This window comes from Branchiostoma floridae, chromosome 7 (assembly GCF_000003815.2).
Source record: "Branchiostoma floridae strain S238N-H82 chromosome 7, Bfl_VNyyK, whole genome shotgun sequence".
NCBI lineage: Eukaryota > Metazoa > Chordata > Leptocardii > Amphioxiformes > Branchiostomatidae > Branchiostoma > Branchiostoma floridae.
The window spans coordinates 14874106-14890799 of NC_049985.1; the positions used below are offsets into that span (position 1 = coordinate 14874106).

Below are 16694 nucleotides of genomic sequence, written 5' to 3' on the forward strand. Positions count from 1 at the left end.
CCTACTTTGACGTCGTATAGCTCCCGAACGGCTTGTGCTAGAACAACCAAGCTTGCGTGACTTTTCCTAGAATATTGTTGGCAACAATTAACAGAAAGTTTTAAATTCATCGTGTTACCATTGCAACGGGTCTCTGAAAGGCATATTTTACATAAATCATTAATTTTGGTTTAAACAATTGGATTTTAAGATTTTCTTGCTCAAGTATAATTCTTTTCACATGGCTTTGATATCTTAGATATCTTAGTGTGACTTTTATAACCAGATATCAATAAATTATGCTAATGTCATTAAGTAATTGGTCAAAATCCAAGATGGCCGACAATATTATAATGAAAAGTATAACCAGCTTATTTTCACTGGGATTTCCTCACTACTTGTTATTTTCTTACAGAACATTCGTGTGAACGTTTCGTGTGAAACATTCGTGTGAACGTTTTCCATCCGTTTTTATGAGATTTCAATGTCATATATCGAAAAAAGTCTCTCAAGACATTCAAGGTTGATGGTCCAAGTTGGCGGAGGGCTAAATTACAGATGACGAAATATTCGTCGTTGCGTCGGCTTTTGACAACAGAAGTCTCATTTAACACTTAAATATTGATAATAAACCATTACTGTTAACTTTTTTTGCGAAATATTTTGCTATTATGGGAATTCCCCGTTTTAGCCCAAAAATCAATTAATGACGTCATAATTACGTCATATTGATATAAAGAATTTAGAAATTATTAAACTTGACGAACATATCACCCCCTGCAAATTTGGTGATCGTACAGCAAGCCGTTTTAAAAATTACGAAGGGTGGCCGAATGAGCCCCCCCCCCCCACCCCCCCAACCCCCCAGGTCAGGGAATGCAAAAAAAGCCCATTCTGGATAGGGTTAAAGCCCTTATTTATATACATATATTCACTTTTAATTACACATTTTTGGGTTTCTGGGAATGAGCCGTATTTTAAAGTGGTCCAGTACCGCTCTTGATAATTCTTAAATGATCTTTATGTCATGTTTATTATACATATATCCAGTATCAATTACACAATTGAAATAGATAACATATCTAACTCCGGTTTCTTAGCATGAAATATTTCATTTTTCATTTTAAAAAAGGTTGACAGAAAAGTTGCATTCATTATGAAGTATAACGTTAAAGGTCGAACATATGACCAAACACAAGGGTATTGAATAGCGAACAATAGATTCTTCATTTGTGTTTTCACATCTTCTGTTTTAACCTAATCATCATCATCATCAGTCGGCTGCTGTGCAGTCGGTCACGATTCTATTCCACCTCAGTCTGTCGGCAGCCAGTGCAGCTATAGCAGTAGGGTTCAGGTCGCCCTCCGCGTCCCCCAGCAGGTTTTGTATATACGTCAGGTAGTTCGTCTTCTGACGACCGGGGCGTCGTTTGCCGTGGGAAGGGACATACAAGGCATAAGTCCGCAGAGGCTCTTCTAAAGGCATTCTGAGAGCGTGTCCAATGAAGCGTAATTGGCGCTGCCTGACTTTGCAGATGAGAGGCTGGGTGTTTGTCACTCTGTATATCTCACTGTTGCTAACACGCTGGAGACGCTTAATGTTTAACATGGTTCTGTAGCATGATGTAGCAAACGAGTTTATCTTATTCTCCATGTCAGACGACAGCACCCAAGATTCACATCCGTATAAAAGCACTGGCACACAGGTAACATTAAAGAGCTTGATTTTTGTGGAGGTGGGAAGTGAAGTACTACTCCAGATCTTTTGCAGTTTCCAGAAGGCAGTCCATGCAAGAGCCCTTCGCCTAGTGAGGTCGTTTTTACTGGATGCCATCATGCTACCCAGGTATCTAAAGTTGGTTACATTTTTGATTGGCTGGCCGTACACCTCCAGTGGTGGCTGCGGGCTGCAGTTGATGGTCATGTACTCAGTTTTAGGGACGCTGATGACCAGGCCCAGTTGTGTCCCTGCAGCAGCAGTTCTGTTAAGTTGTTCTTGTGCTTTGGGGATGGAAGACTCTAGCAAGGCGATATCGTCAGCAAAGTCCATGTCGTTTAAAATCCTAGCGGGATATCTTCTAGACTGACGAGGGTGAGTAACTATGCCAGAGTCAATATCTTCTGTCGATCTTCTCATCAGAAAGTCGATGAGCACATTTAACCTAATGATATATCTTTTTTTCGAAAAGTGATGCGTGCGCAGATGTCATCCATATAATCAAATCAACATGGCCTCATCACGGTTTGAACGACATAGACGTCACTAGGTAAATGGTACTAGTAACATAATTTCCATCAGCACGTATGATATTATATACATGAAGGTTAACGTTCTGTCAATTAATATATCGTTCTATCTTTATTTCATTCTGCCCTGTCCAGGCCCAGAGACTTAACGCGACTGAAGTTCTTGTAATTCCATTCGAACATCTGCAGGCTGTAGTGGACGCTATTTCCGACAGGATTGCGCATGTGCAGGAGGTGTTTGTGTACATGACAGGTATGGACCAGAACATCTAGTTTGTAATCACTCAGGTGTAAATGAGTATCTAGCTGCGGCTAGTGGCCTTGGTGGGGCTTTGTGGCCGAGACAGGCCTTAGGGGTATGTTCGGGCATGACGCAACCGCCATGGCACACGAGCTCGAGTCGGGGGTAGGAGGAACTCCTTACATCCTTGGTCGGAAGTCCTCCTAGGAGACGGACACTCCGAACAACAAAGCTGCATCTGCTGAAGCCGTCTCACACGTGTCATACAGTTCTGTCCCTGTGAGACTGCTCCAGTAGACGAGAGGTTGGAGAAGGAATGGCACACCCCTCCTTCACCATAAAAAGTCATGTGCAGGTCAGGCAAAAACAGGTAAATGCCTGTCTGCCTGCTCATCTGTCGAACCAACAGGAGAACCATAATAACTGTCAGCAGCATTGACCATAGCATACGCGCATTTCTCACTTTCATAGACGTTTATATCACTTCAGAAGTAATAAAAGACCGGATTCGTATTTGAGATTTAGTTCAACGTTCTTTATCGTTATCTAATTATAAGAAACGGGGTGGGGGTGGGGGGTCATTCGCCGACAGGGTCCTAAGTCCAACCTGGTTGAAACAGAAGACAACAAGAGAATCTATGCATGTGCTAAGGCTAGAATATGGTTACATTTAATCTACTAAAAACTATTCTAAAAGTTCGTTGCTGAAGAATTGAAGCCGTTGAAAATTTGTTGAAATGTTGACACATCTGTCCCCAACAGCACGCTGTGGCTCTACCCTTCTTACCCGAGCAGTTGAAGCCACGTCGGTCGCACAAGCCTGCAGTGAACCGGATGTGTTTGATAACATCTGCCTGGAAATCATCCGTTCCAGGCGCCATAGCGAAAAGCCATCTTCATACCATACTGCACAAATCCCTGCAATTCTCATGAGCGACGCAACTTCCGTGGCGCTGCTGAGAAACGTCGTGTCCATGTTAAACTACAACCTGGTCACATCAGACCGCCGTCATCGCTCCATCATTTTCTACAAGATACTTTCGCGTCCTATTCTAGCCGCTGATGCTATGCACCGCGCCTTTCCCACCGCCAAAACCGTTTTTCTGTACAGAAACGGCTTAGAGTTCTATGAGTCTTGGACACGACTTTGGTGCAGATACCCAGTCGTGTACAAGACTGCCAGGTTTGCCGTTCGGCTTGGCTTGTTGGGGTGGGTGCCGGCGGTCCCTCAAGACTTCAAAATGTTTGTAGATTACCTCAAGTCCCCCACAGTTAGTTATCACGGCTCGTACTACCATTCCGTGGTAGCACGGTGGCTTGGTGCCATCAAACGCGCTGTAGAATTACAACAGAAGTACCCAGGGTATTTCTTCCATGCCACGGTCTACTACACAGCCTTGGCGAGGGACAAGCAAGCAACGCTGGGTCTGATCATGAAGAAGCTTGGGATAGAGTGGGATCCTGAGAGCCACGAAGAGGAAAGAGACAGGGTGAAAAGGGCTTTCTTGGAAGACAGCCAGTCCGGAACATTGTTCAGTAACAGGTGCCGTAATATTTTATTCTAGGACACAGCAAGTAAATTTCATGGATGACATCATTAATTTTTGCCTGATTTCAGAAATAAAGAGAATTTTTCTTCTTTGGAGATGGTCAAAATGGTGAAAAATCACAAAATGAGCAAATATGTTGTGTTGTCTAATAACTGTACTTGCAGAAGTGACACTAGCGAGGTAGCTATGACTGTAGTTGTAGAAGTGACACAATTTGGATAGTTGTAAAAGTGGCCAATATTGAAGCAATGAGTGTAGTTGCAAGCTTGGTAAGTGATACCAGTCTACACTAGTTTCACTTTTACTACTTATTGAATACAGGAATGGATGTGGCTGTGAAACCATGTTTTGTTCCTTAAATTATTGTTAGAATGTTTATTGTATCTAATTTGAAAATGTAGCCATGATCTTGTTTTTTGTACCCATCTTTTTCGACACATCTCACTATTTTTGCAGTCTGCAGAGGATGTCATCCATAGAATTTACTTGCTGTGGCAAAAGGTAAAAATATCAATCATTTCAAAAAGTAAAAATAAACTTAAATTCAAATCTATTTTTTGGCTGTTGGTATTTCAACGGCTCTATGTCTTATATTGGATGACATAGGCCATGTCATGCATGGAAATACCATTGTACGCTGGTACTCTGTCCATTCTAACAAAAGTCTTTCAATTAACTATACCTAGTGACTGAAGAGTTTTTCTTAAATATTTTACACCACAGATCAAGCGCACCTGGCGAGAAGTGGGCGCCCTGCACCTCACCTGCATGGATTGGGGAATGGGAACGAGAGTACTTCTCTCACGTCTGCAGAGAAACTGGGAACGACGTTCCCGGTCCTGACTTCATCTTACCAGATTCCATCGTGTAGAAGAGCGGGTTGGGGTGGTCTTCTAGTGATTCATTGGATCTTAGATTTGGGTAAAAACTTTCCTGATGTAAGGTTTCATAATGATGAGGTTCAACGGTGTAGTTTGCAGTTGTGTAGACATGTTTTACATGCATGAAAAATGCAGGTACTGTTTTTGGTAGGAATCATGTTTTGGAGTTTGCAATGGGGGGTAGATGTTGTGAGCCATTGTGCTTTAGCGCGCAATAGTAGTTTGCTGCACTTTTGCGGGTTCGTTTAAGAAAATATTTTGACAGGGGTAGAGTGGCCCTAGTTGATCTGGTAACTGAAAACTCGAGCAAGTCAGCTGGGTGCAATTAGCTTTGAGTTTTAATGAGGGAGAGAAAGAGCTTTAGCTTATTCTACATCTTTTAGCATGTCGTTGAAGAGTGTCTCCTACAACAAGGATTGTGATTATGTTCTTATGGGCGTGGATGATATGACATGTGCATTTGCAATTAAGAATTATTTACTAGGTAAGCACGTACCTCCAAATTTTCGATGGCTATCAGTCTATCTTGATCACGGAGTGACCCAGTTACTGAGTCGCTGCCAGGTGCAGGTGTAACAATAAAAATGAAAATAAAAATGAAATGGTGAGGTCACTAGAAAGGTGTAGTTTTGAATCTCTCCGTTTACCATAGGTAGATATATAAGAACAATGATGGAATAATTTTGCCAAATGTTAAACCATATTAACCCCACAACACACCGTACGCACCATCACAAAACACAATATTTCATGCAGGTTTGAGTTTTCAGACTCTTTTTATGAACTGATCAGTTCATGAACATATGAAGAAATTTTGGTGATAAGACTAAGTATCCGCAGTAAACAGCTACATCACAGTTTAGGCATCAACAAGTGAATTTTATAGATGGAATCCTCCACAGATTTCGAAAAGGAAAAACTTTTGCTACTATAGTTGCGGTAGACTCGTAACTTATGAAATTAAAAATACAATCCGTAGTACGTGTTTGACCGTCTACTATTAGGTGCTGTGCTTAAATGTCAACATTTTATTTGAAATGAATAATATTTTACAACAGTCGTTTTGATTAAGGATTTGTTATTCTATATCACAGTCAGAATTGTTGTGGTGTTCAACTGAATAATCTGTGAAAGATTTCTCCAACTCCAAGTAGAAAATCCCTTGTATCAATGCGCGTGACCTTTACAGCTGACTACTAGTACCTCGTTGAGTCGGCTGCAGTTCCGTATGGCCTTGCATGATCCCATTCAAAAGATGGCGTGAACATTTCTAAACGATAACTTTTTTTTGGTCTTCAGTTATTTGTATAGGTTATACATTTGACTTCAATATATTAAATTGGCTTGAAAACTGCGCCCTACTATGATTTTTTTCCGCGTCAAAGCCAGTCACCTTGTGGTTCTTAACTGTAGACATCCCCAATGGCCGAAAACTGTATTCTGCTACCTTGAGCTTGCGAGAGTCCAACTTTCTTTGAGGGGAGACGCAACAATTAGCACATGCACCTAGAGCCCACTGTGAGAGAGGTAAAATAAATGCTTTCCGCACCCCCCCCCCCCACCCCGAAACAGTGGTATTATCGCCTGATAGCTATTTTGAGCCTAAAGGACTAATCCAAGTTCTCTGATTGGGGGGGGGGGGTCTATCTGCAGACGAGCCATATTGAAATTCTTGCCAATGAGTTTGATGAGAGTGGGCAGGGTAGGGTAGCATATGAGGGTAAGTCTGTATGCCTTGAACATTTGATTCTTGAGATAAATGCATATTTGTTTCCTCAAATTTCCCCCAAAGTGTGTGTGTTGGATGTCCATCGTCACTTCGATGATGACTTCAATGGCGTCTCTGGTGCGACAGTAACCCGAAGGCCGAGGCGCATGTTCGTCCGCATGTCGGGCACAAGACGGCGATGCTGGGGTTGGGTCTTCCCCAAAGAATTACATGTATAATTGGGGACATTTGTAATTGTGTAGTGACCCCTCGACAGGCTGACAAAGAGAGGCCAGCCACAGCCACAGGCGATGAGAGGAGCCCGTTCGACCGGTTTTCACGTTAAAAGACGAGCATCACAAAGTTCCAACAAGTATACTATATAGTATCTTGGGCATTTTAGCATTTCGCCGAATACAGTCACGTGAAAAGCAATGTCCTATCACTAGTCCACGTGTATCCGTACATCTCTGGCAGGCAATCCAACTTTTGGAGGTGAGTCGCTTGAAGTTGCACTGTGAATAGAATGATATAGGCAGCTGGTAAAATGGTGTGTCAACGTCCTGCCCGGATTGAGTATTGTTTGTATTGTATACCGCCTCACGGCCTAACACAACAGCTTTGTACTGAACAGTATGTACAAGTTGCACATCTCGACAGATATGCTTCATCCACTCGCAACGGAATGAAACCCTGCACTTTTCAATAAGTATGGTGGGTTCTTTAACATGCACCAGGTGTGGCTCTCTTCAAACACGGGACCTGAATTTAGCGTCCTTTCCGAAGGACGTCACTGTCCTAACCACAAGGCCACTGCGTCAACTGTTTTGCCAATCTAGCACACGTTGTATATACTAGCCGAATTTTATCTTGATACCCCTGATTGCTTTACGTTGCTTAGACGTAGTTTCTACTGTTTCTGTAAGAATCGGATGCAAATAATATGCATGTCTGGGCTAAACATCTAGACAAACAAGACCAGCACCTTTTATGGAGGCGACAAAAAGCGATTAAAACTGAATAAAACTTATAATGTGATGTGGATAGAAGTGGGACATATGATAGAACACCAAATTCTTTCAAGTCACGTTTTTCAGAGTGGTCTATTGTATTGTATCAATCAAATATGAGTTTCCATAGTTAACTGTGAGTGGATTTGACAGACTATACATAGCTAAGGGCACAACCCGACGTCCGTGCAATTTGTCCGTACGTTTGTTTTTTTTTGAGGGGAGGCCACGCCCACCACGCATTTCTGAAAACGTTCAGGCTGTACAGGGCAGGCGCGTCGCCCGTACTGGCACTTACGGGGGTGAATCCGCAGCCCGGTGGCACACAAAGTTTTGCCTGCACGTGCTTAACGGCGTGTCTGCGTGCTCCAAAATCCGTTGGATTCCATACGAGTTCGTACGGAGGCGGTACTTACCACTTACCACGTATTTGCACGTACGGCGGGTTGTGCCCTTAGCCCATGTAAGTCTGTCAACCAGGTATCTAGGTCGCTCGACTTGTTCTGACCTTGTCTACATCTGCTTTCACTGGTACCATTTCAGAATCTTTGTCAAACAACCTTTTGACACTGGATCCAACTGAATGACGCTTGTAACCGCCGTGTTGGTGAGTTTATTCTCTTTCCTGCGACTTTAAGCAGTCCTTAGTTTTATTCACCTTCTGCATACAAAACCTACGTTATGGTTCCTAACATTTGAATTTGACCTCTGATCTCCCACCTTCACTCTAAGTTACCTCATTTGATTTTGATACTTTTCTGTTTACATATTGTACAAGATTTGTTGCTTATGTTTTGTATTTATTGTTTATGAATTGTAGGACTCCAGGAAGAATAGTGATATTACATGTATCACTAATGGTGATCCAAATAAAACAAACAAACAAACAAACAAGTCTTCGCTGATGAAGTATTATAGAATGCACCGGCAGACATCACAGTTGACTTGCGCATTTCAGGGCTCAAAAATGTGAATGAATAGCGCAGACTTAAGATTCTTGAAGATCCTTCCTTTTCCGGAAAATTATGGGTCAATCTGAAGACTTTGTGGGGTTTTAGGAACATATTTGACAAGTTTTGGTGCCAGGCATTAATGCTCATTGTCATGATTTATGCAGAAAATGAGGAGAAGCCACATTTTGGTCTACAAATCTACCATTCCACTTAATCTAACAATGTTTTTGTCTGGATCAACTTTTAAACAATAATGTTGATGCTTTGATAATACCGATAGCATAATCATGTTATTTGATAAAAGATGATACAATGTTTGTGAAAACTAACGTACCTGTTACTCAATGATGCACCATATTCTGCCACCTAAACACATAACAGTAGCTGGGCTGGGGTCATTTTTGACAGCATGAATTTTGCGCATTTTAAAAATCTAAAGCACGAAACGATGTGTTAATCTTGAAATATCCTTTATTTCTTTCTTTATACAGACGACGGCCATGACATCTTATCCACATGGTGCTGTGCTTCAAAGGGAATCTGCCAATCAAGTGTTTTTACGGCTGAATCCATACATCTGAAAGAGGAATAATGCTTCTTTGTGGTTGACGGAGATACAAAAAGACACTTTCGGTACTTTCCTTTTCGTTCCTTTTCGCACGTTCGGTAGACCAAAAATGATCACTCTCTGAATGTAAACTAGAACCGGTTCATGTCAAGTGAACATATTGAAGAGAAGAGCTGATCTGATCTGATTGATTGTGACAGAGAAGACAAAGACGATGAAAAAGTATTTGCAGGTTCAAATTCTCCCGGCTCTTTTCGAAAATGATACTGAACAGTGGACCATGGACTGCAATGATTTCCAGTGAGAGTGCGTATCGGATGAGCGAACATTAAGGATTCAAGACTCTGGATTTTTTTGGTCCAAGGGCAGGGTCACTTACAACTGGACTAAGACAGAACACTTACTCCTGACAACAATCATGGAAGGAAACGACGTTGAGAAGACGTCCTCACTAAAGGCAGCTCGAGGCATTTTACTAACCCTGGTGTCGTCCATCTCTGTTTCCTTCTGTGCAGAATTCATAGCGTTGGCAAGCAAGAATGGCATACCTAGCTTCCAAATTCTCTTCCTAATGCGACTGACCGAGCTTCTAGCACTTGTACCTATTCTAGCATACTGTCGGCCTAGCTTGACGGGCAAAAACAGACGAGAGAACATTATGTTGACCTTTTTCGTGCTTGTTTCAAATGCAGCTAACATTTTGCACTTCTTGTCTTTCACCTACACAGTTCCTGGCATTTCGTTTGGCATCATTCAAGGTTCGATGCCTTTCTTTGTCGCCTGTATCGGATTTTTATTCTTGAAAGAATCTCTGGGTATTCCAGACATCTGTGCAATTATAATAAGCGTAACAGGCGTTGTTTTGGTGTCGGTGGGTATGACACAGGTAGGCACGTCGTCCACTAAGCTGCTCGTGTTGTCAATCGTCATACCTGTGCTTGCTTCTTTCGTCTTTGCACCGGATATGGTTTTCATGCGGTACCTTACAGGCACGCTAGGAGTGCCAATAGTTACAACTTTGCTGTATCAAAATCTGTTTGGAACGGGAGTGTTACTTGCTATAACCTATGCAGTAGAGACTCCAGTCTGGACAATGACGACTCGTACAGCACTATACGTGGTAGGAATCGGGGTGAGCAAATTCGTTGCCAACTTTGCTATCTTATCAGCCTTGAAAGTGGTGAAGGCTTACATCTCGACAGCAGTCCGAATGTTTGTCGTACCCTTCTCGATGTTGCTGGATTACTTGTTGATGCAGAAAGTGCCGAGTTCCCTCCAGGCGGCAGGCGTGGTGTTGGTAATGCTGGGAATAGTGTTGATTAGTGTGAACACATGGTGGAGGCATCGTAGGGTGGAACTCCAAAAGACTCTCCTTGAAAAACTCCAGTTTGATACTAGCGAAAAATAAGGGATGTTTTAAGACAAATGCATACAGAACAGGACTGGGGCCTGACCTTGTTGTTTGAGGAAACGAAAAATCAGTTGATTTAACCAAAGGTTCTGCAGAGATATTTTATTCCGCAAAGCGGCGCACTTGTCATGTTTGCATTTAGAGAACGTCAACTGTGTAAGAAGCAAAGGCCTCTCTAAAGGTCATCCTGCAAGGAACAGTTAAAGGGAAAAGAAGACGAGGCAGACAGAGAAAGAAATGGGATGATAACATCAAAGAGTTTACAGGAATGCCCCTTGCCAGCACCCAAGCACTGGCTCACGACAGGGAGAGATGGAGGGAGGTGTGCTCAGCTGCAAAGTGCCCCCACGACCACCCCCGGTCAAGGGACCGGTAAGCGGTAAACTGTGTAAGACGCTATATATGTGAGTAAACTTCAACATAAATCTCAAAACAAGCTCTGTTCAAGTCATGATTTCAAATTACACGATATTAGCTTCTGTTTATTGCTGACATTATGATGTCATCGAAAGTGTCAAACTACAACTGCCACCCGCCAAAGAAGTGCTTTGTCAAGTTTTGAGCGAAGGCCACAGCAAGTACATTTTGGTCTACATATCCACTAGTTGTTAAGTAAATAAAGGAACAGTTGTGAAGAATGCCTTGAAATAACTTGTAATTAGAAATGAAAAGCTCCTAGCGCTACAGGGTAAAAGAGAAAGGCCGACCAAAGAAAGGCACATTTCTAAAATCATTTCTGCGTTATCAGGCGCAAAGGATCCCGGGATCGGGTAGACTGGAAGCGTTCTTCGAAACTTCACGTTAGAGAAGTTCCTTCTGTAGTAACCAGGTATAGTCATGTCAGGGTCTTCGCCAAGCACCATGATGATACATACACATTCCTGAGAAGCTTCCAGCAAGCCGTAAGACAACCCTGACGTCTTCGACTGCCAGCATGGGAGGCAAGGCCTCCAAACAAAAAACGGCCCAGGTCTCAACTGAAAAAGTTACCGTCAGACAGAAGCCACGTAAAAGCACAAGGTAAGAAACGTCTTGTGATGCTCGAAGAAGAGTGATGGATGTCACTCGAAACGTCAGGAAGTAATATTTGCATCTTATCCAGTTGTAGGGATTGGTTTGCCTTTTAGTATTGTTAACCTTCATAAATGTGTCAAAATCAAATGTTTTTAGGAGAAATCGTTGGAGAAATCTGCCTTTTGCTTGAATAAAAGGCCAATCCGACGGCGGTTTCCTTAGTATGAGGATATTGTAGGTTTATTAATCTTATACTGTCACTTAAACTGCTCCACTTTTGTTTTAACTGTAAGTTGTAACAATTTTCTTTCCATGCAGGTTGGCCACATTGGCAAGAAATGCTGGTAAAATGAGAAGACGTTTCGTGAAGTGCTTTTCGAAAGGAGACAAGAACTTGAACGACACAGGGGACAAACAAGACCCCAACACGACTGTTGTCAGTGTTCGGGACGCCGAGGCTACTGTGGACGATCAAACAGTCTCCAAACAGCCGATGGACAGTAGATACGTAATGATGATATTTGTGATGATCCTGACATGGTCTATTGTAGATTGTGTGATGCTCGCTAGGCGGCACGCGTCCTTTCAGCGTGTCGAGTTCCATCGTCGTCGTCTGACCAGGGTGCGCGCCGTACGCTCATTACGCCACCTCCGACTCACATCTGAAATGCTTGTGCGTTTGTTGCCGTGAATGGTATACATAGGTCCCATCTGAAGTGTGATTATTGTGGATTTGCAAATTTTGGCGGTTGTCGCCACCTCAGGAGAAAACAGAGAGACGGCCAAGAACGTACTAGTTGATGAACAAAATAAAGTGACACAAAGATCGACAACATTCCATTTTATTCTTTTCTATCGTTTCGTTCAGTACACATGTTTATATCATTCTGAATTGTAACATACACATTTCGCAATAGTTAAACACACGTATGAAGTGACCCGAAGGAAAGATCGATGAAATTCCATTTTATTCTTTTTTTTATCGTTCAGTACACATATTTACATCATTCTGAATTGTAACATATACATCACTCAATTGTTAAACATACATCACGTATTGGATACACACACCCTTTGTATCTGCATTATTCTGGTCTCTAGAGTGAGACAACAGCGACGATATATCATTTTCCCTTTAGTATCTTGACTCTAATTTGTGACACAAAAAGCCAGCGTTGTAGCACTATGGCAACCTCACAATCTTTTAGTTAACTCCTTAGAAGAGTAAAGTAAAACAACAACACCTTGTGAACCATCTAAGAAGGTGAAATACCTATGATCACCTACTGACGCTGACCCACTGTGATTTTTTTTGTCACCAATAAAAATGCAAAAACTTTATGCGTTATACAGTGGGTTGGCGGTAGTCGGTCCCCCTACTCTACATTTAGTACCCTTATAAACAACGTACCAAGGTATAAACAATAATACTGTAGTTAAAACTGACAACAGCAGTGTAAAGAGCCATTGGATCATGCACGTTGTTCTCGTTCTGTGAGAACAAACTCCACCACAATGCCGTCGGTTACAATATGAGAAAGTAAACTCCTTTCCTGTGCCACAAGCTACAACAAACACAACAACAACGAGGATCACAGAGGTGATGGTCACAAAATAAACCTCTATGAATCCGTCGTCAATTCCTCGATCGACTTTAAAGTCGTTGATGTGTTGTACGATTTGCCACACTACCGCTGCTGTGGTGGCTAACACAGTTAGATACATGGCCGAGCGAGAGCTCACATGACTGCTCAGTAAGTTAGAGTGAACCACGTAAGCTTTAGAGTCATTCAGAACTTTAACAATCTCCTTCCACTGTTTAAGGGTGTATTTTGCTGCATCAGTATAGTTGTCTATCTGGCAAAGCGATTGTAGTCGTGCGTCTGCATATGCAGAAGCAGCCTCAGAAACTATGTTCTCGTTTTCTTCTTGATGCCTTGAAGCACTCGACAGTATGAACAAGAACGGTATAATCGGCATGGCGGCGTTGTGAAGAACTTGGGTGACATTGTGGGTCCAGTCTAACAGTGGAGGGTTCGCTGAGAAGTAGATATGGCAATAGACAACGACAAGGATGTACGCCACACAGATCATCATTGTCATGAAGAAGCTTGCGATGCTTCCAATCTCTGCATGCCAACCATCTTTTCTCAAGTTGGGGTTGACGTTCTGCAGTATCTCGCAAGGTGACGTCTTTTTACTGAACCACTCATGTTTCACATAGCGGAGGTACCAGATTCGACAGTCGATGGCGTACATAAGGTCCGTGGCGTACTTGCAGTAGAGAATATACGGGATGAAAAGTGCTGTAAAATACGTAAGTTGGACGAAGAAACACCCCGAAAAGTACAGGTCGTAGTCAACGCTGTGAGCGAAGTAACTTATGGTCCATTTCAGCCCTTTCTGTCCATGACAGGTGGCACATTTAAGACTGCCGTTCACTTCACTCAAGATGAAGCATACGAAGAAATGCAAGCACATTGAGAAATGGCGCGAGTCGCGAATCTCTTCTCGAAAATCTACGGAATTTCGGCATAACTCCTTGAACTTAGCTTCCCAGGTTTTTAGCTTCTCCGCATTGCCGTACTCCTGCCAGTGTACGATAGCTACCCAAGGAAGGGCGTACACCATGAAGTTGATCAGCATGTAGGGTAGCATGATTTGAGCCTCTTCCGGGTTACACAGGACCAGGTGGGTGTCATTGCTCGAGACATTGGTAGGGTGCTGGTAGTTCCTTATTTCTAACCAGTTCCCAAGACAGACCAAGTAGGTAACGATATAAAGCATGAAAGCAGCGGCACCGATAAGTGTGAAAACATTGGTTCCAAACCACTGGATCCACCGGTTACCCCATACCCATTGGCCACAAGTCTTGGGACAGCGCAATGCTCCTCGGGAGAGACGGCTGAGACAGCCACTCGTCCATTGGGTAAATCGATGGAAGCACTGGCTTGTACAGCCTTCATTCCTGGACGTCTTTTCATCATCATCTTTACTGAAATTTCAAACAGAATCAAAACATACCCTAACGTCATAATGTAGACAAAGAATACCAGATGAAGTCAAGAAATGTCATGTTTTGAACATTAACTTTGTTAACTGTATATTACATCATTATGGTATGACACAAAACGTCATGTGATAATCTGTTGTAATTGATTTATCAAAGATAGATGGCAATTACAAATACACAATGTCATTCATATACAGAAGAAAAAGGAAATACATGGTAACACAAGACAGGTTGTACATAATTGTGCAGTACACAGAAACCACCCTCAAAATACTTGTATTGACCAGCCCTCATTGTGTCAAAAGATACAATTTTCATGTAACCATATCATTATACAATACACATACTATTCTATAAACATAGAATCGATCATAAGTTTGATTTATCATATGTACCCGGATTAAATGTTGAACTTACTTGATGACGAGTCTTGTGTGGCCCGTTTTCCCACCATGGCCAGTCCCCGAGAAGCGAACTTGGAAGGAGGTCGACATCACGGTACCCGTCTGTCATTCAGAACCTTTAACACAGGGCCATTTGGTTTGATACGCAGAGCTGCATTTTAAACCCAAAGTGCGAGATTATAAATCGATCGCAACAGAAATTTATCCTCATAAGTCAATATGATTTCAATATCAACAAACAAGGTAACAAGTTAACCCTATCTGACGATAGACATTCAGTAAAGTTTACTGTGAAAATGGCTAAATCATACAGTACATGTAACGTCATGTGTCATAGAGTTTGATAGGGCGTTACTAGTGTCAGAATGCAAAACTCAACTCAATTCAATGCAGATCTCACAATGGGATTAGAGGGTGAATACTCGTATGTAGGGTTAAGTAACAGGTTTCGGCGCCGTTACTTTAACAGGAGTATACAACCTAGTATATCAAGTGGTTTGACGCCCCAAAACGAATTTGCCAAACAACTCGATTCAGTACATAGCTAGAACAGGCAACCTTCATCCTCGCCCCGGGCCCTAGCAGGGCCATAGTTTCATAAAAAGGAAAATGATAAGAAGGTGATTGCCTGTATGGGGCAGTGATAGAGAACTCTTAAACTGTATACAAGTTGAGATGTGACTTACCTGTTTAGTATAGACCTGTATCTCCTGTGAGAAGTGTTTAGCGCAGGACGTTCAGAGTACATGTCGGTTCCACCTCGTGATGTTTGTCTGGCCAGTACACGTATTTGTACAAGGTCAGGACGTGTACCTTAGTCTGACGTCATCGGCACATGAATGCAGTAAGTAACGTACCTGGTTCAAAACAGGCTTTATCACTGGACTATTGTTTCTACATCTGTTTGTATAAAATTTGCTTTATCATCTGGTTTCGTATCAAATTTTTCCAATATTCTGATTGGTACTGGATTTCGTCCAGTCATCATGGACAATCAGAAGAAAGCAACACAAAAACCCCCTCCCCCAAAGAAAATTTATATACGCTAAACGTACGCTTTACGGTTTATTCTTTATCAAATGTTATCAATTGGACCAATTCTGGGACGTGTTATTCATAATAGTCTGAAAAATAAGAGGGCTTGCGTCGTTTCAGTCCAAGAACTAAATAAACCCTTGATTTTTTTGTACATTATACATATGTTTGACGCGTGTATACGGAATTCAGGCCATCATAGCGTCCCTTAAAGTTATCTGTATCAAACAAAAAGGACAGAGTCAATTCCACATTACCATTCTTTCCTTTTGTTGTAGCATTTTGGAAATCTTTATCGTAACAATCTAACTGTGGCAATAAGTAGCTTTTTAGAACTATTCATAACATCTGTTTGAGGTTCTAAATATTTTATACTGTATTGTTACATGATGGAAACATTTCTAACATTAAATACATTATTTCCAACATAGATTCATCATTTGTTGTAACAAGTTCAAACATTGATACAATATTGTGTAACAGTGGGCTGGGAAGAGGACAATTCACACATCCCTGCCAAGTGCAGGAAATTATGTCTGTCTGTCAGCTTCTCACAAAAGATCCACTAGTGTTTATGAAATGAAATATAAGAATATATATATTTTTAAGACCAAAAAATGAAGCAGCTTAGCAGCTTTGTTTACGAGGGCAATAAAAGTATTTATGGAGGGAAAAATTAC

At 41.9% G+C, this 16694-nt stretch overlaps 2 protein-coding genes across 2 annotated transcripts in view; one reads left to right on the forward strand and one right to left on the reverse strand.

The window, feature by feature from the left end:
• LOC118419960 overlaps positions 1 to 4064 on the forward strand; it is a 5259-nt gene extending 1195 nt beyond the window's left edge. Inside the window, exons 3-4 of the mRNA XM_035826660.1 lie at positions 2362 to 2479; positions 3230 to 4064. Coding sequence (XP_035682553.1) covers positions 2362 to 2479; positions 3230 to 4032 — 921 coding nt within the window. The 3' untranslated portion in view covers positions 4033 to 4064. The remainder of the gene's footprint in view (positions 1 to 2361; positions 2480 to 3229) is intronic.
• An 8819-nt stretch (positions 4065 to 12883) lies between these two features.
• LOC118419946 lies at positions 12884 to 15227 on the reverse strand. The gene is made up of 2 exons (XM_035826636.1): positions 14993 to 15227; positions 12884 to 14557 (listed from the first exon to the last, which is right to left on the reverse strand). The coding sequence occupies exons 1-2, from the start codon at positions 15067 to 15069 to the stop codon at positions 12901 to 12903; spliced, it is 1734 nt and encodes a 577-aa protein (XP_035682529.1). The 5' UTR covers positions 15070 to 15227; the 3' UTR covers positions 12884 to 12900.
• Positions 15228 to 16694: the final 1467 nt, after the last annotated feature.

What these genes read in the sequence shown, in the direction of transcription:
- LOC118419946 (XM_035826636.1), bottom strand. Translation starts at nt 15,069, where the DNA reads ATGTCGACCTCCTTCCAAGTTCGCTTCTCGGGGACTGGCCATGGTGGG. An exon ending in CACACAAGACTCGTCATCAA is followed by an intron (nt 14,558 to 14,992) that starts GTAAGTTCAACA and finishes TTGAAATTTCAG; the next exon opens with TAAAGATGATGATGAAAAGA.